The 17,118-nt window shown below is 44.7% G+C and overlaps 1 protein-coding gene across 2 annotated transcripts in view; it reads right to left on the bottom strand.

Annotated features, from left to right (window-relative positions):
* Window positions 1-6,612: 6,612 nt before the first annotated feature.
* The window catches only part of Stac (SH3 and cysteine rich domain), a 153,606-nt gene continuing 143,100 nt past the window's right edge, over window positions 6,613-17,118 (bottom strand). For both annotated transcript variants that reach the window (XM_045136795.1, XM_045136796.1), the window contains one exon: window positions 6,613-7,605. In XM_045136795.1, the coding sequence (XP_044992730.1) occupies window positions 7,507-7,605 (99 nt within the window). In that variant the 3' untranslated portion in view covers window positions 6,613-7,506. The remainder of the gene's footprint in view (window positions 7,606-17,118) is intronic.

Below are 17,118 nucleotides of genomic sequence, written 5' to 3'. Positions count from 1 at the left end.
AAGTGATTTAACCACTAAGCAATCTCTCTAGCCTAGGAATAAATGGATTCTTAATATAAAACATATTTTTTCTTACAGCAGAATTCACTCAAATCAACATTAGCAATTCTTGGCTATTCCTCTACTGGAAGTTATTTGTCAGTGTTTCTTTTCTTACATGCCTATAGAGAAGAGCTCCATTATCTTATAATTAAGAACTCATGAAGTATTCTGGGTTTCTCAGAACAACCTTGAGCAGCCTTTTAACAGTGATTGAAGGTTTCACTATGAAGTTTCTGATCAAACTCACTGATCCAAATTCTCTGTCTTTGGTGTTGATTATATCTAAACCTTTTCACTTAAAAGTGGTCTCTGTATAGGTTAGTTCATGAGGTTAAAGAAAGCATTTATTTAAGACATGACCAAAACAATTCATTCTAAACACAGAAAGGGGAGTCCTGGTGAGATGTTGGCTGCCATTTTCTCCCTCCAGACTATACCAGGGAAATGACTGGTGGGCCTGGGAAGATGTTTGCATTTTGGCATCCCTGTTGATGGTTCATTTTTTTTCTTTTTCAAGGTAGGGTCTCACTCTAGCCCAGGCTGACCTGGAATTCACTATGGAGTCTCAGGGTGGCCTTGAACTCACAGCAATATGCCTACCTCTGCCTCCCAAGTGCTAGGATTAAAGGCGTGTGCCACCATACCCGGCTGATGGTTCATTTTTTAAAAAATAGTTTTTCAAATTTTTCATTTATTTGAGAGCAACAGGCATAGAGAGAAAGAGGCAGATAAAGAGAGAGAATGGGCCTCCAGCCATTGCAAACGAACTCCAGATGCGTGCGCCTCCTTGTGCATCTGGCTAATGTGGGTCCTGGGGAATCAAGCCTTGAACTGGGGTCCTTAGGCTTCACAGGCAAGTGCTTAACCACTAAGCAATCTCACCAGCTCTAGTTCTTTTTTTTTTTTTAAAGTTTTAAATGTTTACAAGAGAGAGAGAGAGGGAGCAAGTGGATGAGAGAGAGTGAATGAGCGTGTCAGAACCTCCTGTCATTGCAAACAATGTCAGATGTATGCTCCACTTTGTGCTTTTGGTTTACGTGAGTACTGGAGAATTGAACCTGGGCTGTCAGGTTTTGCAAACAAGTGCCTTTAACTGCTGAACCATATCTTTAGCTCTCTGTTTATTTATTTTTTTGTAAATTTTCTTCTTCCATGACAACCTGTTGATCAGCTCAGTATTGTTAGGTAATGACAGCTGCTGTGAGGTCATGAATGCAATGGCCATTTGTGTCTAGAAGATAGCATTCCAAAGCATTCCTTCCTATTCTCTGAGTCTTAAATTTTTTATCCTACCTCTTCCACAATATTTCCCAAGCCTTGATTGGTTGGAGTGCTGAGCTCTCAACTGTCACTTCTCAACACTGGTGTAAGTTTTGGGTCTTCCTAGTAGTCATAGCCATGAGCCAAAGAAAGGTTCTTTGACCAAAGGTGAAAGCATGTGGGCATAAGCATAATAGGGTAATTTTATAGGCTCCATCCAGTTAGCCAAACAACAGTAGTAGCTCCTCCCAGCTTGCTACACCCACCCCACCAGGGACTATGACCTTCCAAGCCATAGGCTTTTGAGTAGGTTTTCAGTACCAGACATGACTAATTACCTCCCATGGAATCCAATGAAAGAGTAGTTAGTTACTCCAATACCAGTCATGCCACTATTGCATGGGTGTGACACTGCTTGCCCTGCTGGCCATGTGTGTAGCTCATACGCCCATGGCTGGTTAAGATTATTGATGACCTTTATCCTCCAGCAGCCTGCATATCACTTTCCAGCACAATGACATGTTGCTGGTTCTAAACAGAACACATAAGCAAACAATAAATACGAATACAGATAATCTGAATACCTTAAGGATTTATTACATAGATACATATTGAACTGATACATGGAAGACTTGATAGGTCTATCCCCCTTCCCCAGCATCGATTGAATTCTATAGATATTGATCACATGTTAGAACACAAAACAAATTGCAATTCCTCAAAGTAGAAACCATGCAGAACATATTTTCCAGCCACAAAGGACAATGGCTCATTTATACACACAAATACAAAATTTTAAATCAAAACTATAATTACATAATATTTAGAAATGAGTGAAAATGGATATAGTTAGTTAAAGTTAAAATTAGAAAAAATAGCCTTAGATTGCCTTTTTACTTCAATAAAAATAAAAATAAGTGACACAAGCACACTATTATCCATAAACTGACAGAAAGAGAAGATAAAGAAAAATTTGGCCATGTATAGAAAAAAATGGAATCAGGAAATTAAACCAGAGAACCTGAGTAGATGATGTGGTATAAAAATTCTTCTTTGTCTTTTTAGCTTTTGGGACATGGTCTTATTTTTATTTACCAGTACTTGGAACTTTCTATGTAGGCCAAGATGACTTTGAACTTTCTGTAATCCTCCTGCCTCTGACTCCCTAGTGCTGGAATTACAGGTGTGCACCAATAACTCTGGATCAATTCTAAGGATAAACTACCATTGTCCTTGGAAATGTATCTTTTCATTTGCAGGGTATATTTCCATTTCCAGTACTTTCCAGTACAAGTACTGCCTGACTTCCAAAATGACATGAAAGATGCTCAGTAGTTATTTAAGTATAATAACATGATGTTTAAAAATGTATCACGTCTTCAACTTTACAAAGGATCTTTTAACATAAGTTGCTATGATTTTTTGAACATTTCGAGTTGTGGCTAAAAGTTACCATTACCTACAGGAAGACTGAAGACTATTTAAAACTCTTCATTGGAAGCAAAGCACAGAAAAACACATCCTAGGGGGTCAAAAAACACCAGGTGTTGTACAAAATACACAACGGAATGGCAACCGAGAAGAATCTCAGAGACAGTTGGAGGATGCCACTTATTAGTTTGAATTTTCTGTCCAAGATGTTTTTAAGGGCTTTTGTTTGTGGTGAGTCTACAGAGCACACCTGCTCACTTAGCCACCTGTGGCTGCTATTTTGAGCAAGGCCGAACTTTCTTCTACTGCTTCATTTGTACCAGCCTGATGCCTGCTGGTTCGCATTCACTAACGCCCACAGCGTGTGACAAACCCACTGGACCTCCTGACGTTTCCCCCTCTGGAGTCCACTGGCGTCCACTTTTTCTGGCTCAACTATGGTCCCAGACTCCAGAGCATGTGCTCGTGAGAGCTAGTCCTTTCCAGTTCTTCCCCTTTCAGTGAGATGCTGGAAGAGCAGGGGATGCGGGGGCGGCGAGGTTGTTAGGAGACTCCATATTGTATGAGAACTCTCCACTGCAGAGTTCTCCAAATCATACGCCAGGAGAGGCTGTTCTCCTGTTCCAAATCCTACTTTTGGATATTTGTAAACGGAAGGCTTGTGGAAGTCCTGAGTAAGGAAGGTCAGTGAAACCTCAACTGGAGCATGTGATAATTACAACTGCCTCTGCCTGGGTTTGGCTCTTGGCTTGGGCTGGCCAGGATATTTCCTCTCTAGCTCTCTCTCTCTCCTCTGCACCAGATTTAAAATGTATTTTATTTATTTATTTGAGAGAGATAGAGGTATAGAAAGAGGAAGATACAGAGAGTGAGTAGGGATGCACCAGGGCCTTCTGCCACTGTAAATGAATTCCAGACGCATGTGCCACTTTGTGCATCTGGCTTTACATAGGTACAGGGAATCAAAACCAGTCCGTCAGTCTTTGCAAGCAAGTGCCTTTAACCTCCAAACCCATCTCTCCAATCCTGCACCAGCATTTGAGCCTCAAGGTTGTGTGTGTGTGTGTGTGTGGTTATGCATGCATTCATGTGTGTGTGTAGTGATGCATGCATTCATGTGTGTGGTTATGCATGCATTCATGTGTGTGTGTGGTGATGCATGCATTCATGTGTGTGTGTAGTGATGCATGCATTCATGTGTGTGTAGGCTGGAGGATGGCTTCAGGTGTCCTCTTTAATTACTCTCCACCTTCATTTGAGTCATGGTCTTTCAGTGCACGTGGAGCTCACCAAACTGACTAAACTAGCTAGCCCGCAGGCCCCAGAGGTTTCCTGCCTCCATGTCTCCAAAGCGTGGGATTACAGATACATGGCACCATACACAGCCTTTCTGTGGGTGCTGGGGTCTGCACACAGATCCTTATAATTGCATGATAAACACTTTACTGAGCCATCTACTTAGCCCCTCATTTTTTGTACTAGTCTGTGTACATGTACGACTTTCCCTTTTTTTTGTAGGCATTCCCTTGAACAGCCAAGAAGACGTGCTCTATTAAGTTCCTGCTATATATCACCCAATCCATTCCTTTAGCTATGAAATCCGGATGTTGGACTCTTCCTCACAAGGGGAGTGCTCCACCCTCTCCCTCCTTTTTCCCTCCCTCCCTCCCTCCCTTTCTTTCTGTATGTATCTGATGAGTAGCTAGGGGAGAAAATGACCTACGAATCATCTCTGATGGTAGCCATGTGGACATCTATTCATGGTCTCTTTGCAGCCCTATTGTCCACATTAAAGGTCCTACAGAAGTCTGGTACTGATGAGGTTAAGAAAAGTTCTATTCTCCATCTTCTGGATCCTTGAGAAATGTTCAATTAGGTCTTCATCCCAAATTTGCCTTGGTAGAACCATGTCCTTCAGCACTGATGGTGAAGTGCAGGGCACAGCAGCCCTGGGGTAAAAACAGGCTCATCCTCCCTGCTGCTGGAGGCAGTGCAGGAAGTGAGGAGACACAGGGTGACCCTCACACTATGGTCAATATCCCCAAGCCCTCTGTCTTCTTCATATGGACATTTCCTATACTTTACAGTCCCCACACCAGAATTTGTGTCTTAAGGCCTTCACCTTGTCTCCCTTCCAGCCACTTCTTTTGAAAAAATTCATTTATGGGCTGGAGAGATGGCTTGGCAATTAAGGCACTTGTCTGTGATGCCGATGCCTAAGGACCCAGGTTTGATTCCCCAGTGCCCACGTAAGCCAGAGGCACAAGGGAGCACATGTGTCTGGAGTTTGTTTGCAGTAGCTGGAGGCCCTGGCATGCCCATTCTCTATCTGCCTCTTCCTCTGTCTTTCTCCTTTCCTCCCTTCCTCTCTTCTCTCTCTCAGATAAATAAATAAAAAAAATTGTTAAAAACTGCTTTATATAATTATCTTCCTTATAGATTTGTGACCTGGACAAAGGACCAGTAGTGCTCTGGTACATTCTGGAATGTGTGATCTCTGCATAGGCTCTGTTGTGTATAGTGGCCTCAAATATACACTCCTCACATGGAGAAAGGGTATAATGTGACGTGATGGCCTAGGGTTGCCACAGTGAATTTTCAGAGAGATGAAGGCAGAAGCAGTAAGTTTTGTCATGTACTGTCACTTCTGGAACATTTTACTGGCCACATAAGACCAGCCTTGATTCATTGTGGAAGAGGTTGTCAAAGGCAAGCAAATGAGGAGGCTGGGACCATTTCAGGGACTATGCTGGGGGCTTGATACCACATCCTCTTTCCGTTCAATCTGAAAGGCAAAGGGATGTTTCAGTGCAAACTAGACACCACTGTACCCAAGACCTTCAAAGGACATCACTTTCAAGAGAAGAGGTCAGGACGCATTGTTTTCTTTAATACTCCTTTTCATCCACTGGGCTGTCTTTATTAAATGGAAAATTGAATTGGTGGCAAAGAGTGTCTGCATTCAGCATTCAGTTTGACAGAAAGGCAGTCATGTGATATATGCCTGGGCTCCCAGAGAACTCATCTTAACCCTGCAGCTGGTTTTGCATGTGGTATCAGAGAGGGAGGAGCCCGGATGCTGGCTACGGAATGGCAGCGCCACATTCGACCTACTATGAAACCAACACCTGTTCTTGTCTCAGCTCCCAACTTCATGCTGGGCGGTGGCAAAAGGAAGGCGGGGAGACCAGTGGCGTTTGGTTTGGGGGAAATACTTACGTGTACTAGATGGCTCCACGTAAGTCCTTTAAAAACCAACGTTTCTAATGACTGTATTTGCTCAGTGGCAAAAATCAACCGAACCGAACCGACATGAATTCCGAAGTCACTGAATTGCAGTAGAAGCATATCAGTGACTGCTAAGGAGGCAGAGCTGAGTGCCTGGAGGGGACTTGGGGAGGAAGGCATCGTAGTGTAATATGTTTTCGTAAACATCGGTACCAGCACGGAGCGGCCAAGACTCCCTTAGATGGTGTAGATAGGCCCCTGCTTCATTCCACAGGGATGAAGTATTGCGGGTTTGTTTTCTTCACTTTACATCTGTCAGAGTTAAAAAAAAAATGCTGCCAAAAAGAATAGATTCTGGGCTGGAGACATGGCTTAGCGGTTAAGGCGCTTGCCTGTGAAGCCAAAGGACCCAGGTTTGATTCCCCCAGGACCCACATAAAGCCAGACGCATAACATGGTGCATGCATCTGTAGTTCATCTGCAGTGGCTGAAGGCCCTGGTGTGCCCATTCTACCTTCTCTTCTCTCCCTCAAATAAATAAATAAAAGTAAAAGAGTAGATTCCAATTTGGCTACATTTATTCTAAGATGTTGTTGTAGGCAACGCCCCTGCCCCTGGCTCCCTGCACGCTGTGTGTGTGTGGCGGGGTGGGGGGGTGTGTGTGGGGGTGGGGTGGGGTGAGGGTGGGGGTTGGTCTCAGTCTCCACAGTGGAGTCCTGCGAGGGAAAAGCAACGGCCCTAGGACATAGCATGTGAAATGAAAATGGAGTTTTGTTCTACCTGCTCTTCCCTAGCTCCTCATCCTAGGTGGACGGGCTTCTTCATTTTCAATACATAAAGGCTCATTTCTCAGCTTCACCCATCTATCCTCTGTTTGTCTCTGTCACCCATGTGGGTCACCAGAGCAACAAGGCTGATGGCCTGTTAGCAAGTGAGGGTATAAGTCAGATCTCTGCATTTGGTGCCACGTCAGCTTAGCTGTCCTGCGGACTGCGCATCACTAAGATGTGCCCCGAGGATTGAGGAGGAAGGAAGAGAGATCCCACTAGCACATTCTCAATGGGAGCAGGGCCCGGGTGTGAGCCCCGGGATGTCAGGAACCCAGAGGTCAGCCATCTTGATTCTCTGCAGGAGTGGACGTGATGTTGATCGACCAGCACTGGGGACAGTAGTCTGGAATCTAGAATAACATTTGGCTACCCAACTCCCAACCTGTCACTGGGATCACACCACTGAGACCGGGAACACACTGCCAGCCTGGCACGTGTAGAAAGGGAGGGAACTGAGTCCTGGGGCAGCTGAGGCTTAAGCCCTGCCGCCTCTGCCAGCTGCCCACAGCTCCCCGCTGCCGCTGTCGGCTGGGCCCTGCCTTGGGCAGCCTGAACACGTGGTGCGGTGGGCCCGCTTTGAGGATGCTACTGTATTCTCAGATCCTCCAGTCTAGTCTCCTTGTTTCCTGGGGGCTGGTCAGTGCGGCAGCTCCTCTGGGTGGGCACAGTGATCTCAGCAGAGGTGGCCTACTGCAGGCAGAGGGGGTCCCCACAGTCATACGTTTTCCAGGACATCCAGTGGGACCAGGCCTCTCTTCTTCCCGCTGAGGACTCTGATGAAGCCATCTTGCTCTTCTTCAGAAGTCACACAGATCTGAATGCAGTGGGAGAAGAGACAGAAGCCTGGGAGTCAGACATGGAGACCTGTGGCTTAGGTTAATTCTGACCAAGGGTAGAGGAACATCACCCTGGGGAAGCAGAGATGGCTCAGGGTGGGAGGACATGATGACACGAGGAAAAATTTGATAAAACATTAGATGCAAACCTGGCTTTGGAGGCAGGACCCCACACAATATACATATACATATACATATACATATACATATACATATACATATACATATACATATACATATATATATGTATGTATGTATGTATGTATATTGGTTCAAGCATTATGAAAGGGGATTCACAAAGTGTAATTAAATACTCGGGTTTCCTGAAAAGTTGTGGTAAGAATAGAATGATGAAATGTGTATCATAGAGCCTGACACGGGGCATGCAAGCTTTCAACACACGATTCTGAAGAACCCAGATAATGGCTATCGTTCACAGGCATGTACTCGGCATTTTACATCTGCCTCATACGATACCAGAAATCAAGGGACCGTGTCATTCCTAGCTCCAGGAAAATAGATGTGAGCATCTCCCACATTCTAGCATGTGAGTTTTAAGAGGAAGTAGTATGTATCAATTTGGGTACTGTATTGATTACTCATTGCTGTGACCGAAGTCAAGAATCAGTTTAAGGAAGGAAGGGTTTGACTGACAGTTCCAGGAGACCCTTTCCATCATGACACGGAAGGCATGGTGGCATGGTGACATGGTGGCATGGACTGGGAGATCTGTCCGTCTCAGTGCACTCAGACAGGAAGCAGAAAGTGATGAATACTAGTGCCCAGAAGTTAGTGTTCTAGATGATTCTAGGTCCTGTCAAGTTGACAACCAGTATAAGCCACCATTTATCTTTGTCATCCACTGCTGGCTATTTCTCAAGGGCACAGAGGGGATGTGGTCAGACGTGAGTAAAAGCAGATTTCTGGGGCTGCGGAGATGGGTCAGTCAGGAAAGTACTTGTCTCCCGGGCATGAGGACCTGGGTGGGGGTGTGGCTCAGTGCACAAAGTGCTCACCGGAAACAAGTGTGAGCGCTCAAGTTTGGAACTCTAGCGCCTACAGAAGCGGTTGGATGCTGTGGCAAATGTTTGTTTTCCCAGCTCTATCATTAAGTGTGATATCTTACTAAAAATCATTATTTATCATTTTGAAGGTGACAGAAATATGTTTGAGCTCATGAGTTCATGGATGACTGTGAGAAGATGCGTTTGGTCATGTAAAGATGTTGCCGGAAGAGTTTGCATTAGATCCATGAATTTCCCAGGATGCATAGGACACTCTCTCAAGCCTTGCAGACTCAGACATCTGATGGGGCAGTGCACTGAGGGAAACCCTACAGGTGAGAAGGAAAGGTGAGATGGGAGAATCTGCCAGAAACTCGGGGGCCAGCTACCTGCCCGACAAAAGCCACAGTGAACAATGTGAGATGGTATCTCACAGGAAGTGGAAGATGAGGACCAACGCCTGAAAATTGTTCTCTGACCACCACACATGCACTGTGGCACTCACATACCATCCCCCACAAATAGACACATGTACAACAGCCCCCCAAAAGGCATGAAGACCTGAGTTTGTTCCCTAGTACCCATGTGAAAAAGCCACGCATGGTGGCATGTGCTTGTAATCCCAGCCCGGGGGAGATGAGACAGATGGACCCCAGGGGCTCAGCGGCCAGCCAATCTAGCCTAATGAGTAAGTAAGCTCCAGGCCTAGAGAGGGCAGCGGGATGGGCAGAGGAGGAGCCTAGCAAGGCTGTGGGCTCAGCTGGAGAGGAGCCTGTCTGACCCACAGGAGCTCTAGAGCATGGGCTGCCTCGAGCAATGTCTCATTTTGAGGCAAAAGATCTGGTTGACTGGGCCTTGGGTCAGGTGGCACTTGGTGCTGGCTGGGCTGGGACAAGAGATAGGTTGATGCAGTCTCTAAGGTGAGGCAGCCCTGTTCTCTTAAGAGGGCTGGAGAAGGAGCTAGGTGGTGGTTGTCTCTAGGGGGCAGGTGTGTCCACCAGTGAAAGCACCCCCCGCCCCACCACCAGGGCTTGCCAGAGTGGATTCTCAGTCACACAGACAGTGATAAGGCATCATCTGTGACTTGAAACACAGCGGAATAGTATGTGAGTTGTATTTCGGAAACCTGCAAAGGGGAGGAGGCCATGTCATGACAGCAGCTAGTACAAGATAGCAAAGGTGTCTGGGGTGTTGGTCATTTGTGAGAGAGAAATAGTCAGTACCATGTTGGGTCTTACCTGAGCCTAACAGGTAAGCTGAGCTTTAAAGTGAGGACCACCTGATTCTGAAAGGCTGACACCTGCCTTTGCCCATTCCAGAAATGCTATAGGATGGGCAGGGAGCGTATGGTACATGTCTCTCATCCCTGTTCTTGGGAGTTAGGGAGGATTAGGAGTTCAAGGTCAGCCTTTGCTACCTATAAAAGCTTGAGGCTAGCTTGGCTACATGAAAGTCTGTCTCAATAAACTAAAATTAAAAAGCTTCATACATTATGTTTAATATAAATATTGGAGACAGTTTGGGTATAGCTATGTATCTTGAGTGCTGCTGGGAAGAGACATCTAGTGAGCAATTACAAAGTGGTATAAGTGCCAAGGCCTCACTGGTTTGCCCTTTGTCCTAGGAATGACACTTTCTAAGCTGGAAGTCTAAAACACTACTTTTACTTGAGGAATTAATGAATATATAAAAGGATGCTAGTGGGAATATATACATGGTAGTCTGAATCAGAGGCCTCCCATAAACTCATGCGGTTTCAATGCTTGGCTCCAGATAGTGGCAATTTGGGAGGTGGAGCCTTGCTGGAGGAGGTGTGTTGCTGGGGCAGGCTTAGGGGTGTTATAGATAACTCCTCTCTTCTCAGGGCTTGGCTCATACTCTTGCCACTGTTTTCCACCTGGTATGGCAAGGTGACGTCCATCCTCTGCTCATGCCATGCTTTCCCCTGCCATCATGACGCTGGAAGTTCCCTTGAGACTATAAGCCAAAATAAACTTTTTGTCCCATCAGCAGCTTTTGGTTGGGTGTTTTATATCAGTAGTGTGAATATAATTACATGATAGTAGATATCATCTATCTACCCACCTACCTACCTAATCTAGCCAGGGGGGTGAGGAAGACCTTGAAGAATCGACATTTAAGCAAAGAGAAATGAATACCAATACACAATGGGCAAAGTTTAGAGCAGCCGTGACAGGTGCAGGGGTGAGGAGTGAGGGAAGAAGCCATCCTGACCCCTAGTAGGTTCGTCTAGCCAAACAATTGCAGAATAATGTAAAATATCATTCATTTCTCAAGTCAACAGAAATCAGAGACAGTCATGTTGCACTTTGGCAAGGACGTGGTGACCTGAATGTTCTCATAAACAACTGGTGTGGACATGAAAGTGGCCTTTCTGGGGGGCAATTTGATACTACATATCAAGAATGGTAAAAGTCTTTGATCTGTGTTTTCTTATAAACGCTGAGGAAACAATGAGAGTTACAAGGATTTAAATTGAACGATGTTCATCATCGCTTTCAATAATGGTTGAAAAGAAGCCTCATGTGGGAGACATGGCGCAGTGGGTTACACACTTGCCAACAAGCATGATGACCTGTGTAAAAGCCAAGAGTGGTGGTACATGCCTGTCATCCCAGCCTGTGGTGGGGGGCAGAAACAGGAGGCTCCCTAGGGCTTGCTTGCTAGCTAGTCTGGTTGCATTGGCGAGCTCCAGGTTCAGTGAGAAGCCCTGTCTCAAAACACAAGGTGAAGGGGTGATTGAGGAAGATCCCTGATGCTGACCTCCTCTGGCCTCCAAACACACATGCACACACACATATGTGTTCTCACATACCTAGGAACATGCACATGCATGTGCACACCATACACATGCAAAAAATTAGAAAATTGTGTGTTCAGCAAATAGGGGATCATTAAATACATTCTTGTACATCTAGACTAGTGTTCAACAAATTTAGTCCACACACAAAAAACCCACAAAGTATTGGAGGCTTTGTAGGTCACATGATTTTTGTTGTAGTGGCTCAACTCAGTAATTGCAGGGTAAAAGAAGTCACACATGTATATATGCATGCATATATGTGCAGTATGTATATATGTATATGTATGCATATGTGTGTGTACGTGCATGCGTGCTACAGCTTTTGCAATACTGGGATTAAACCCAAGGCCTTGCATTCTAGGCAGTCATTCTACCACTGGCAAAGCCCGGTGTATGACAAACCCTGGTGTAACTATAGTCTACAAAAAATTATTTAAAAACAGGGTTGGCCAGATTTGGTCAATAGGCCATAGTTTGCCACCCCAATTCTATATGTAACTTATAGAAACTGTGTTTTGTTGAGTATGCAATGACTACTTTAAAACTGGAAGTCTAAATAGAATATGAGATTAGAAGATGAATTAAGGGCTGGAGAGATGGCTCAGTGGTTAAGACGCTTGCCTGTAAAGGATAACAACCCAGGTTCAATTCCCCAGGACTCACATAAAGCCAGACACACTAAGTGGTGTATATGTCTGGAGTTCATTTGCAGTGGCTAAAGGACCTGGCTTGTGTGTGTGCATGTGTTCTCGCTCTGTTTGCAAATAAATACATAAAAATTTTAAAAAAGGATGAATCAAAAAGAAAGTTTGGTTTAAAATACATCAAGGTGTTTATGTTAGTAACTTGATAGTTGAAATGCTTGTGGTTGCTATTTTCTTCCATTTTTAAAAATATTATTTTCCTTCACAATAACTGCATTTTAGTTTGCTAACCTAAAATAATTATAAAAAATTTGATAAGACACAAAGAATCAATGACAATATTGAGAGCTATGATAGAACTGTGGATGAATTTATAGAAATAGTTTTAAAGTTTTAAATTTGATTTAGTTAGGATACTTACTTATAAGTTTAAAATAGGAAGAAAAATTTTCTAGTGTCAATGAAAACTCATGTGTTCATAATGAGTAACTTAATTCTGGTTGGATGCTCAGTGAAAAAATAATACAATTATGAGAGATTAACCCCAGAGGCAGAAGTGTGATTTAATAAAAAAATGCATTGCATTTATTTTCAGAATCAATTTTCTTCTATTTCCCTGTTAATGACCACTTGCCTGTTTATATTTTTAGAGTCATAAATATCACTGTGGCTATATTATTGTGCTTACCGGGGTAACTCAGGGTGTCATTAACTACTGCAGATGAATTCTTTGTTTAGATTTTGCGCTAAGTTACTCTGGTGGGAAATGACCTTTGTTAAGTACTTGTGGCGTCCAGGCACTCTGATGGCTTTATACAGGTGGCTACACTGAATTCTCATGTCAAAAAGGAGATTTTACTATGCTGATTTTATAGGTGACTTTTAGAAGTGATGGTCTAAACCACAGAGGATACAAGTCAATTCCTGCATGACATTGGGATCTGTGTTCTTTTTGCTATATTACATTTTTTTAATTAGTAAGTTTCAAAATCTTCCATGTGAAATGATGTATGGTACTAATGTGGAGGTCAAATTTAAAATTTGTTTTTAATAGCAGATTTTTTAATGCATGTTTTCTTAGAGTCAGACATGTTACCATTGTATCATGAGGTCCCATCACCACTTTCCTTTGAGTGGTTGATCTAGTTCATAATCGGTCTTCATGGTAATGGTAAAGACTGAGAACAGAGTTTGTATAAAGAGACTCTCAGAGCCTTCCGTTGACTGTATGTCATTGGATATGACCCATAATAAAGACATACAATGCTTCTTGTTGTCAAATACCTGCAGGCCTTAATGTGAGGTGAGAGAATTGAAGGGCATTCTTAAATTTTAGCTTTGGTCAGAATACCCAAGGAATTTGTGACATAGACGGATGAGGGCCTTTATCGGAAAGTTTGGTTTAACAAATCTGGGCTTGGATCCAGATATCTGCATTTTCTGTCATTCTCTCTCTTTTTTTTAAATTTATTTATTTATTTATTTGAGAGCGACAGACACAGAGAGAAAGACAGATAGAGGGAGAGAGAGGGAGAGAGAGAGAATGGGTGTGCCAGGGCTTCCAGCCTCTGCAAACGAACTCCAGATGCATGCGCCCCCTTGTGCATCTGGCTAACGTGGGACCTGGGGAACCGAGCCTCGAACCAGGGTCCTTAGGCTTCACAGGCAAGCGCTTAACCGCTAAGCCATCTCTCCAGCCCTGTCATTCTCTTTTTTAAAAAAAATACTTTTATTTATTTGACAGCAACAGACAGAGAGAGAGAGAGAGAGAGAGAGAGAGAGAGAGAGAGAGAGAGAGAGAGAATGGACGTGCCAGGGCCTCCAGCCACTGCAAACGAACTCCAGATGTGTGCGCCACCTTTGCATATGGCTAACATGGGTCCTGGGGAATCGAGCCTTGAACTGGGGTCCTTAGGCTTCACAGGCAAGTGCTTAAACGCTAAGCCATCTTTCCAGCCCTGTCATACTCTTTTTTCCCCTCTTTTTTTTTTTTATGAGAAAGAGAGAATTGGCATGCCAGGGTCTTTAGCCACTGCAACTGAATTCCAGATGCATGCACCACCTTGTGCACATGTGTGACCTTCTATGGATCTCTCACCTTGTATGTCTGGCTTACATGGGTTCTGAGGAGTTGAACCTGGGTCTTTAGGCTTCATAGGCAAGTGCCTTAACCACTAAGCAATCTCTCCAGCTCCTCTTTCTCTTTTTTAACAACTGTGTATATGTGTACATGAGGGGGTCAGAGATCAATGGTGGGTGTCACCCTTAGGAACACTGTCCATCTTTACTGAGATAAGGTCTCCTGCTGGCCTGGGGCTCACCAGTTGGGCTAGGCAGGCTGGTAATGAGCCCCAGAGATCTTCCTCTCTCTGCCTCCGCAGGCCTGGGATTATAGGTCCATGCCATCAAGCCCAGCCTTTCTATGTTGGTGCTGGGGCTTGAACTCAGGTCCTCACGCTTGTGAATCAAGCACTTTACTAAGTGAGCTATGTTCCCAGCTACTGAAGGCTACATCTTCTGGCCTGGATGAGTTACCAAGGGTTCTTGCATTTCCTGGAGGTGTGCGCAGGCCCCTTTGGTTCCAGGCTCAGGCTGTGAAGCTATGCTGTATCTTGAGCCCACACAATTGAAGAGGCTGGTTGTCCACATCACAGCCTGATGCAAATGCCTGGCAGACTGTCATTTCTAGCCACAGGGATGCAGTGCGTGGGGACTTTGAGGGTGAGACCCACCCCCAGAAAATTCGCTTTGAGGAAACTGCCAAAGGATGGCACGAACAGGTGTTCCGCTTTTGAAAATCTATCAACCTGGGAAAATTATAATTTTCCTTCTGGCTTCACTGATCTTTATTTTAATAACATAAAAATCGTGCTTATATGTGTGAAAATACCATAAAGAAACCTGTTACTTTGTATGCTGGTTGAAAAGTAAGAAACAAAAAACATCTCTTAATCTCAAATAGGGGGAAAAAGTGGGTAAATCCACATTGTTCTGTGTCAAAAAAAAAAAAATCAAACATGGCAGGACTAGAGAGATGGCTTAACAGGTTAAGGCGCTTGACTGCAAAGCTAAACGACCCAGGTTCAATTCTCCAGCGCCCATGTAAAGCCAGATGAACAAGGTGGCGCATATATCTGTAGCTCATTTGCAGCAGCTAGATATCCTGGTGTGCCTATTCTCTCTCCCTCTTCTCTCTCTTTGTTTGCAAATAAATAAATAAATAAATACATAAATAAATAAATAATATTTTAAAAAGCAAACATAGTAAACGGAATTTTTTTTGGTAATAAAGATGAACATCCTTTCTGCATATATTTTACTTAAAGAATTTCTATTATTTTGGAACAGGAAGGATATAGTTGGGAAACTTACAGAAACCAGAAGTGCTGGCACCGAGGTGAAGCAGGACATGGGAGTCAAACTGGACTAACTGTGCATTTGCTGTGTGGCGTGGGCATGGCATTATGGATGGGCCGCAGTGCCAGGATGATGGTTCTGATACTGGGAACGTAGGAGAGCTCCACACGGAGCCCACGTGCCCTCCCGGGCTCCTCTGGTCTCCCGGCGCTTGCCTTTACGACTTTCCCTTACCCCGTGAGTCTCCGTGGTTCTTGGTGGCTCAGAGGTTTTCCCACATTGGCCAGGCCGCAGGGCTCCGTGAAGGCGCTCGCTGGGATGCACAAGTTTGTGTTTATGTTCCAGGCAGGCCTCTGCCCCTTGAGCAGGGCGTTATGACCTTGGCGACCCTTTGTTCTCCCTTAAACAGTATTTTATTTATTTAAGAGAGAAAGAGCAGAGAGAGACGGAGATGCGGAGGGAAAGAGAGAGGAGAGAGAATAGGCTTGCTGGGTCCTTTAGCCACTGCAAACCAACTCCAGACGCGCGAGTCACTTTATGTGTCTGCTGCCGGGGAATCAAGATTGTCTTTAGGCTTCACAGGCAAGTGCCTTGACTGCTAAGCAATCTCTTCATCCCTGTTCTCCCTTTTTTTAAAAAAAATTATTTATTTGAGAGGTACAGACAGAGAGAGAAAGAGGCAGATAGAGAGAGAGAGAGAATGGGTGCACCAGGGCTTCCAGCCACTGCAAACGAACTCCAGACGCATGTACCCCCTTGTACATCTGGCTAACGTGGGTCCTGGGGAATTGAGCTTCGAACCGGGGTCCTTAGGCTTCACAGGCAAGCGCTAAGCCATCTCTCCAGCCCTGTTCTCCCTTTTTATCCAAACATTTTAATTTATTTATTTGCAAGGGGGTGGGAGAGAGAGACAGACAGACAGACAGAGAGAGGTAGAGAGACAGAGAGTGGGCATGCCGGGGCCTTCCACCACTGCAAACGAGCCCCAAGGGCAAGCACGACTTTGTGCATCTGGCTTTACGTGCATACTGAAAAGTCAAACCCAGGCCATCAGGCTTTGCAAGCAAGCTCCTTAATCACTGAGTAATTTCTCTAGCTGCTTCCTCTTTGGTACAACAGGAATACTGCACACTGAATCCACAAAATCTGCAGGATGTGTTCATGAACTCAAAGAAAATGTGGGTCTCTAAGCTCTGTGAGTATTGCATAATCTCTACGTATGACCTAGCTGAATGATGATGACTTAAGACACTACTCAGAACAGTTCTTAGGGAGGCAATGTGTAGGGCCGTATGCATGCTCCCTTTCAGGAGGCGGACCCCGTGCAAGCTATCACAGTCTAAAACGTGGCATCAGTGTGAGGGTCACGTGTAGGTTACAGGGAACAGCCGTGCGTGGGTCTCTGCTGGTGGGGGAGGACTCCTCATGGGTGCTATCATGCCGGGGTGTCCGTCACAGGTAGATGATACACCCTGCTGTCACCTCTCTGGGGAGTGTGTCTGCAAGGGGTGTGTGCTGGCAAATGCCACTCGCAAGGCTAGGCAGCAAATTTGGGTGGAAAATCTTGCTAGCACATCCATGGATTTTGATGCTCCATCTGCAGCGATCAGGTAAATAGAAGTTGTACAAGCTACAAAAACACAGTGTTCTCTCAAAGTAAGC

Source organism: Jaculus jaculus, chromosome 17, assembly GCF_020740685.1.
Source record: "Jaculus jaculus isolate mJacJac1 chromosome 17, mJacJac1.mat.Y.cur, whole genome shotgun sequence".
NCBI classification, from domain to species: domain Eukaryota; kingdom Metazoa; phylum Chordata; class Mammalia; order Rodentia; family Dipodidae; genus Jaculus; species Jaculus jaculus.
The sequence above is the reverse complement of the archived record's forward strand: the minus strand, read 5'-3'. Positions and strand labels throughout refer to the sequence as shown.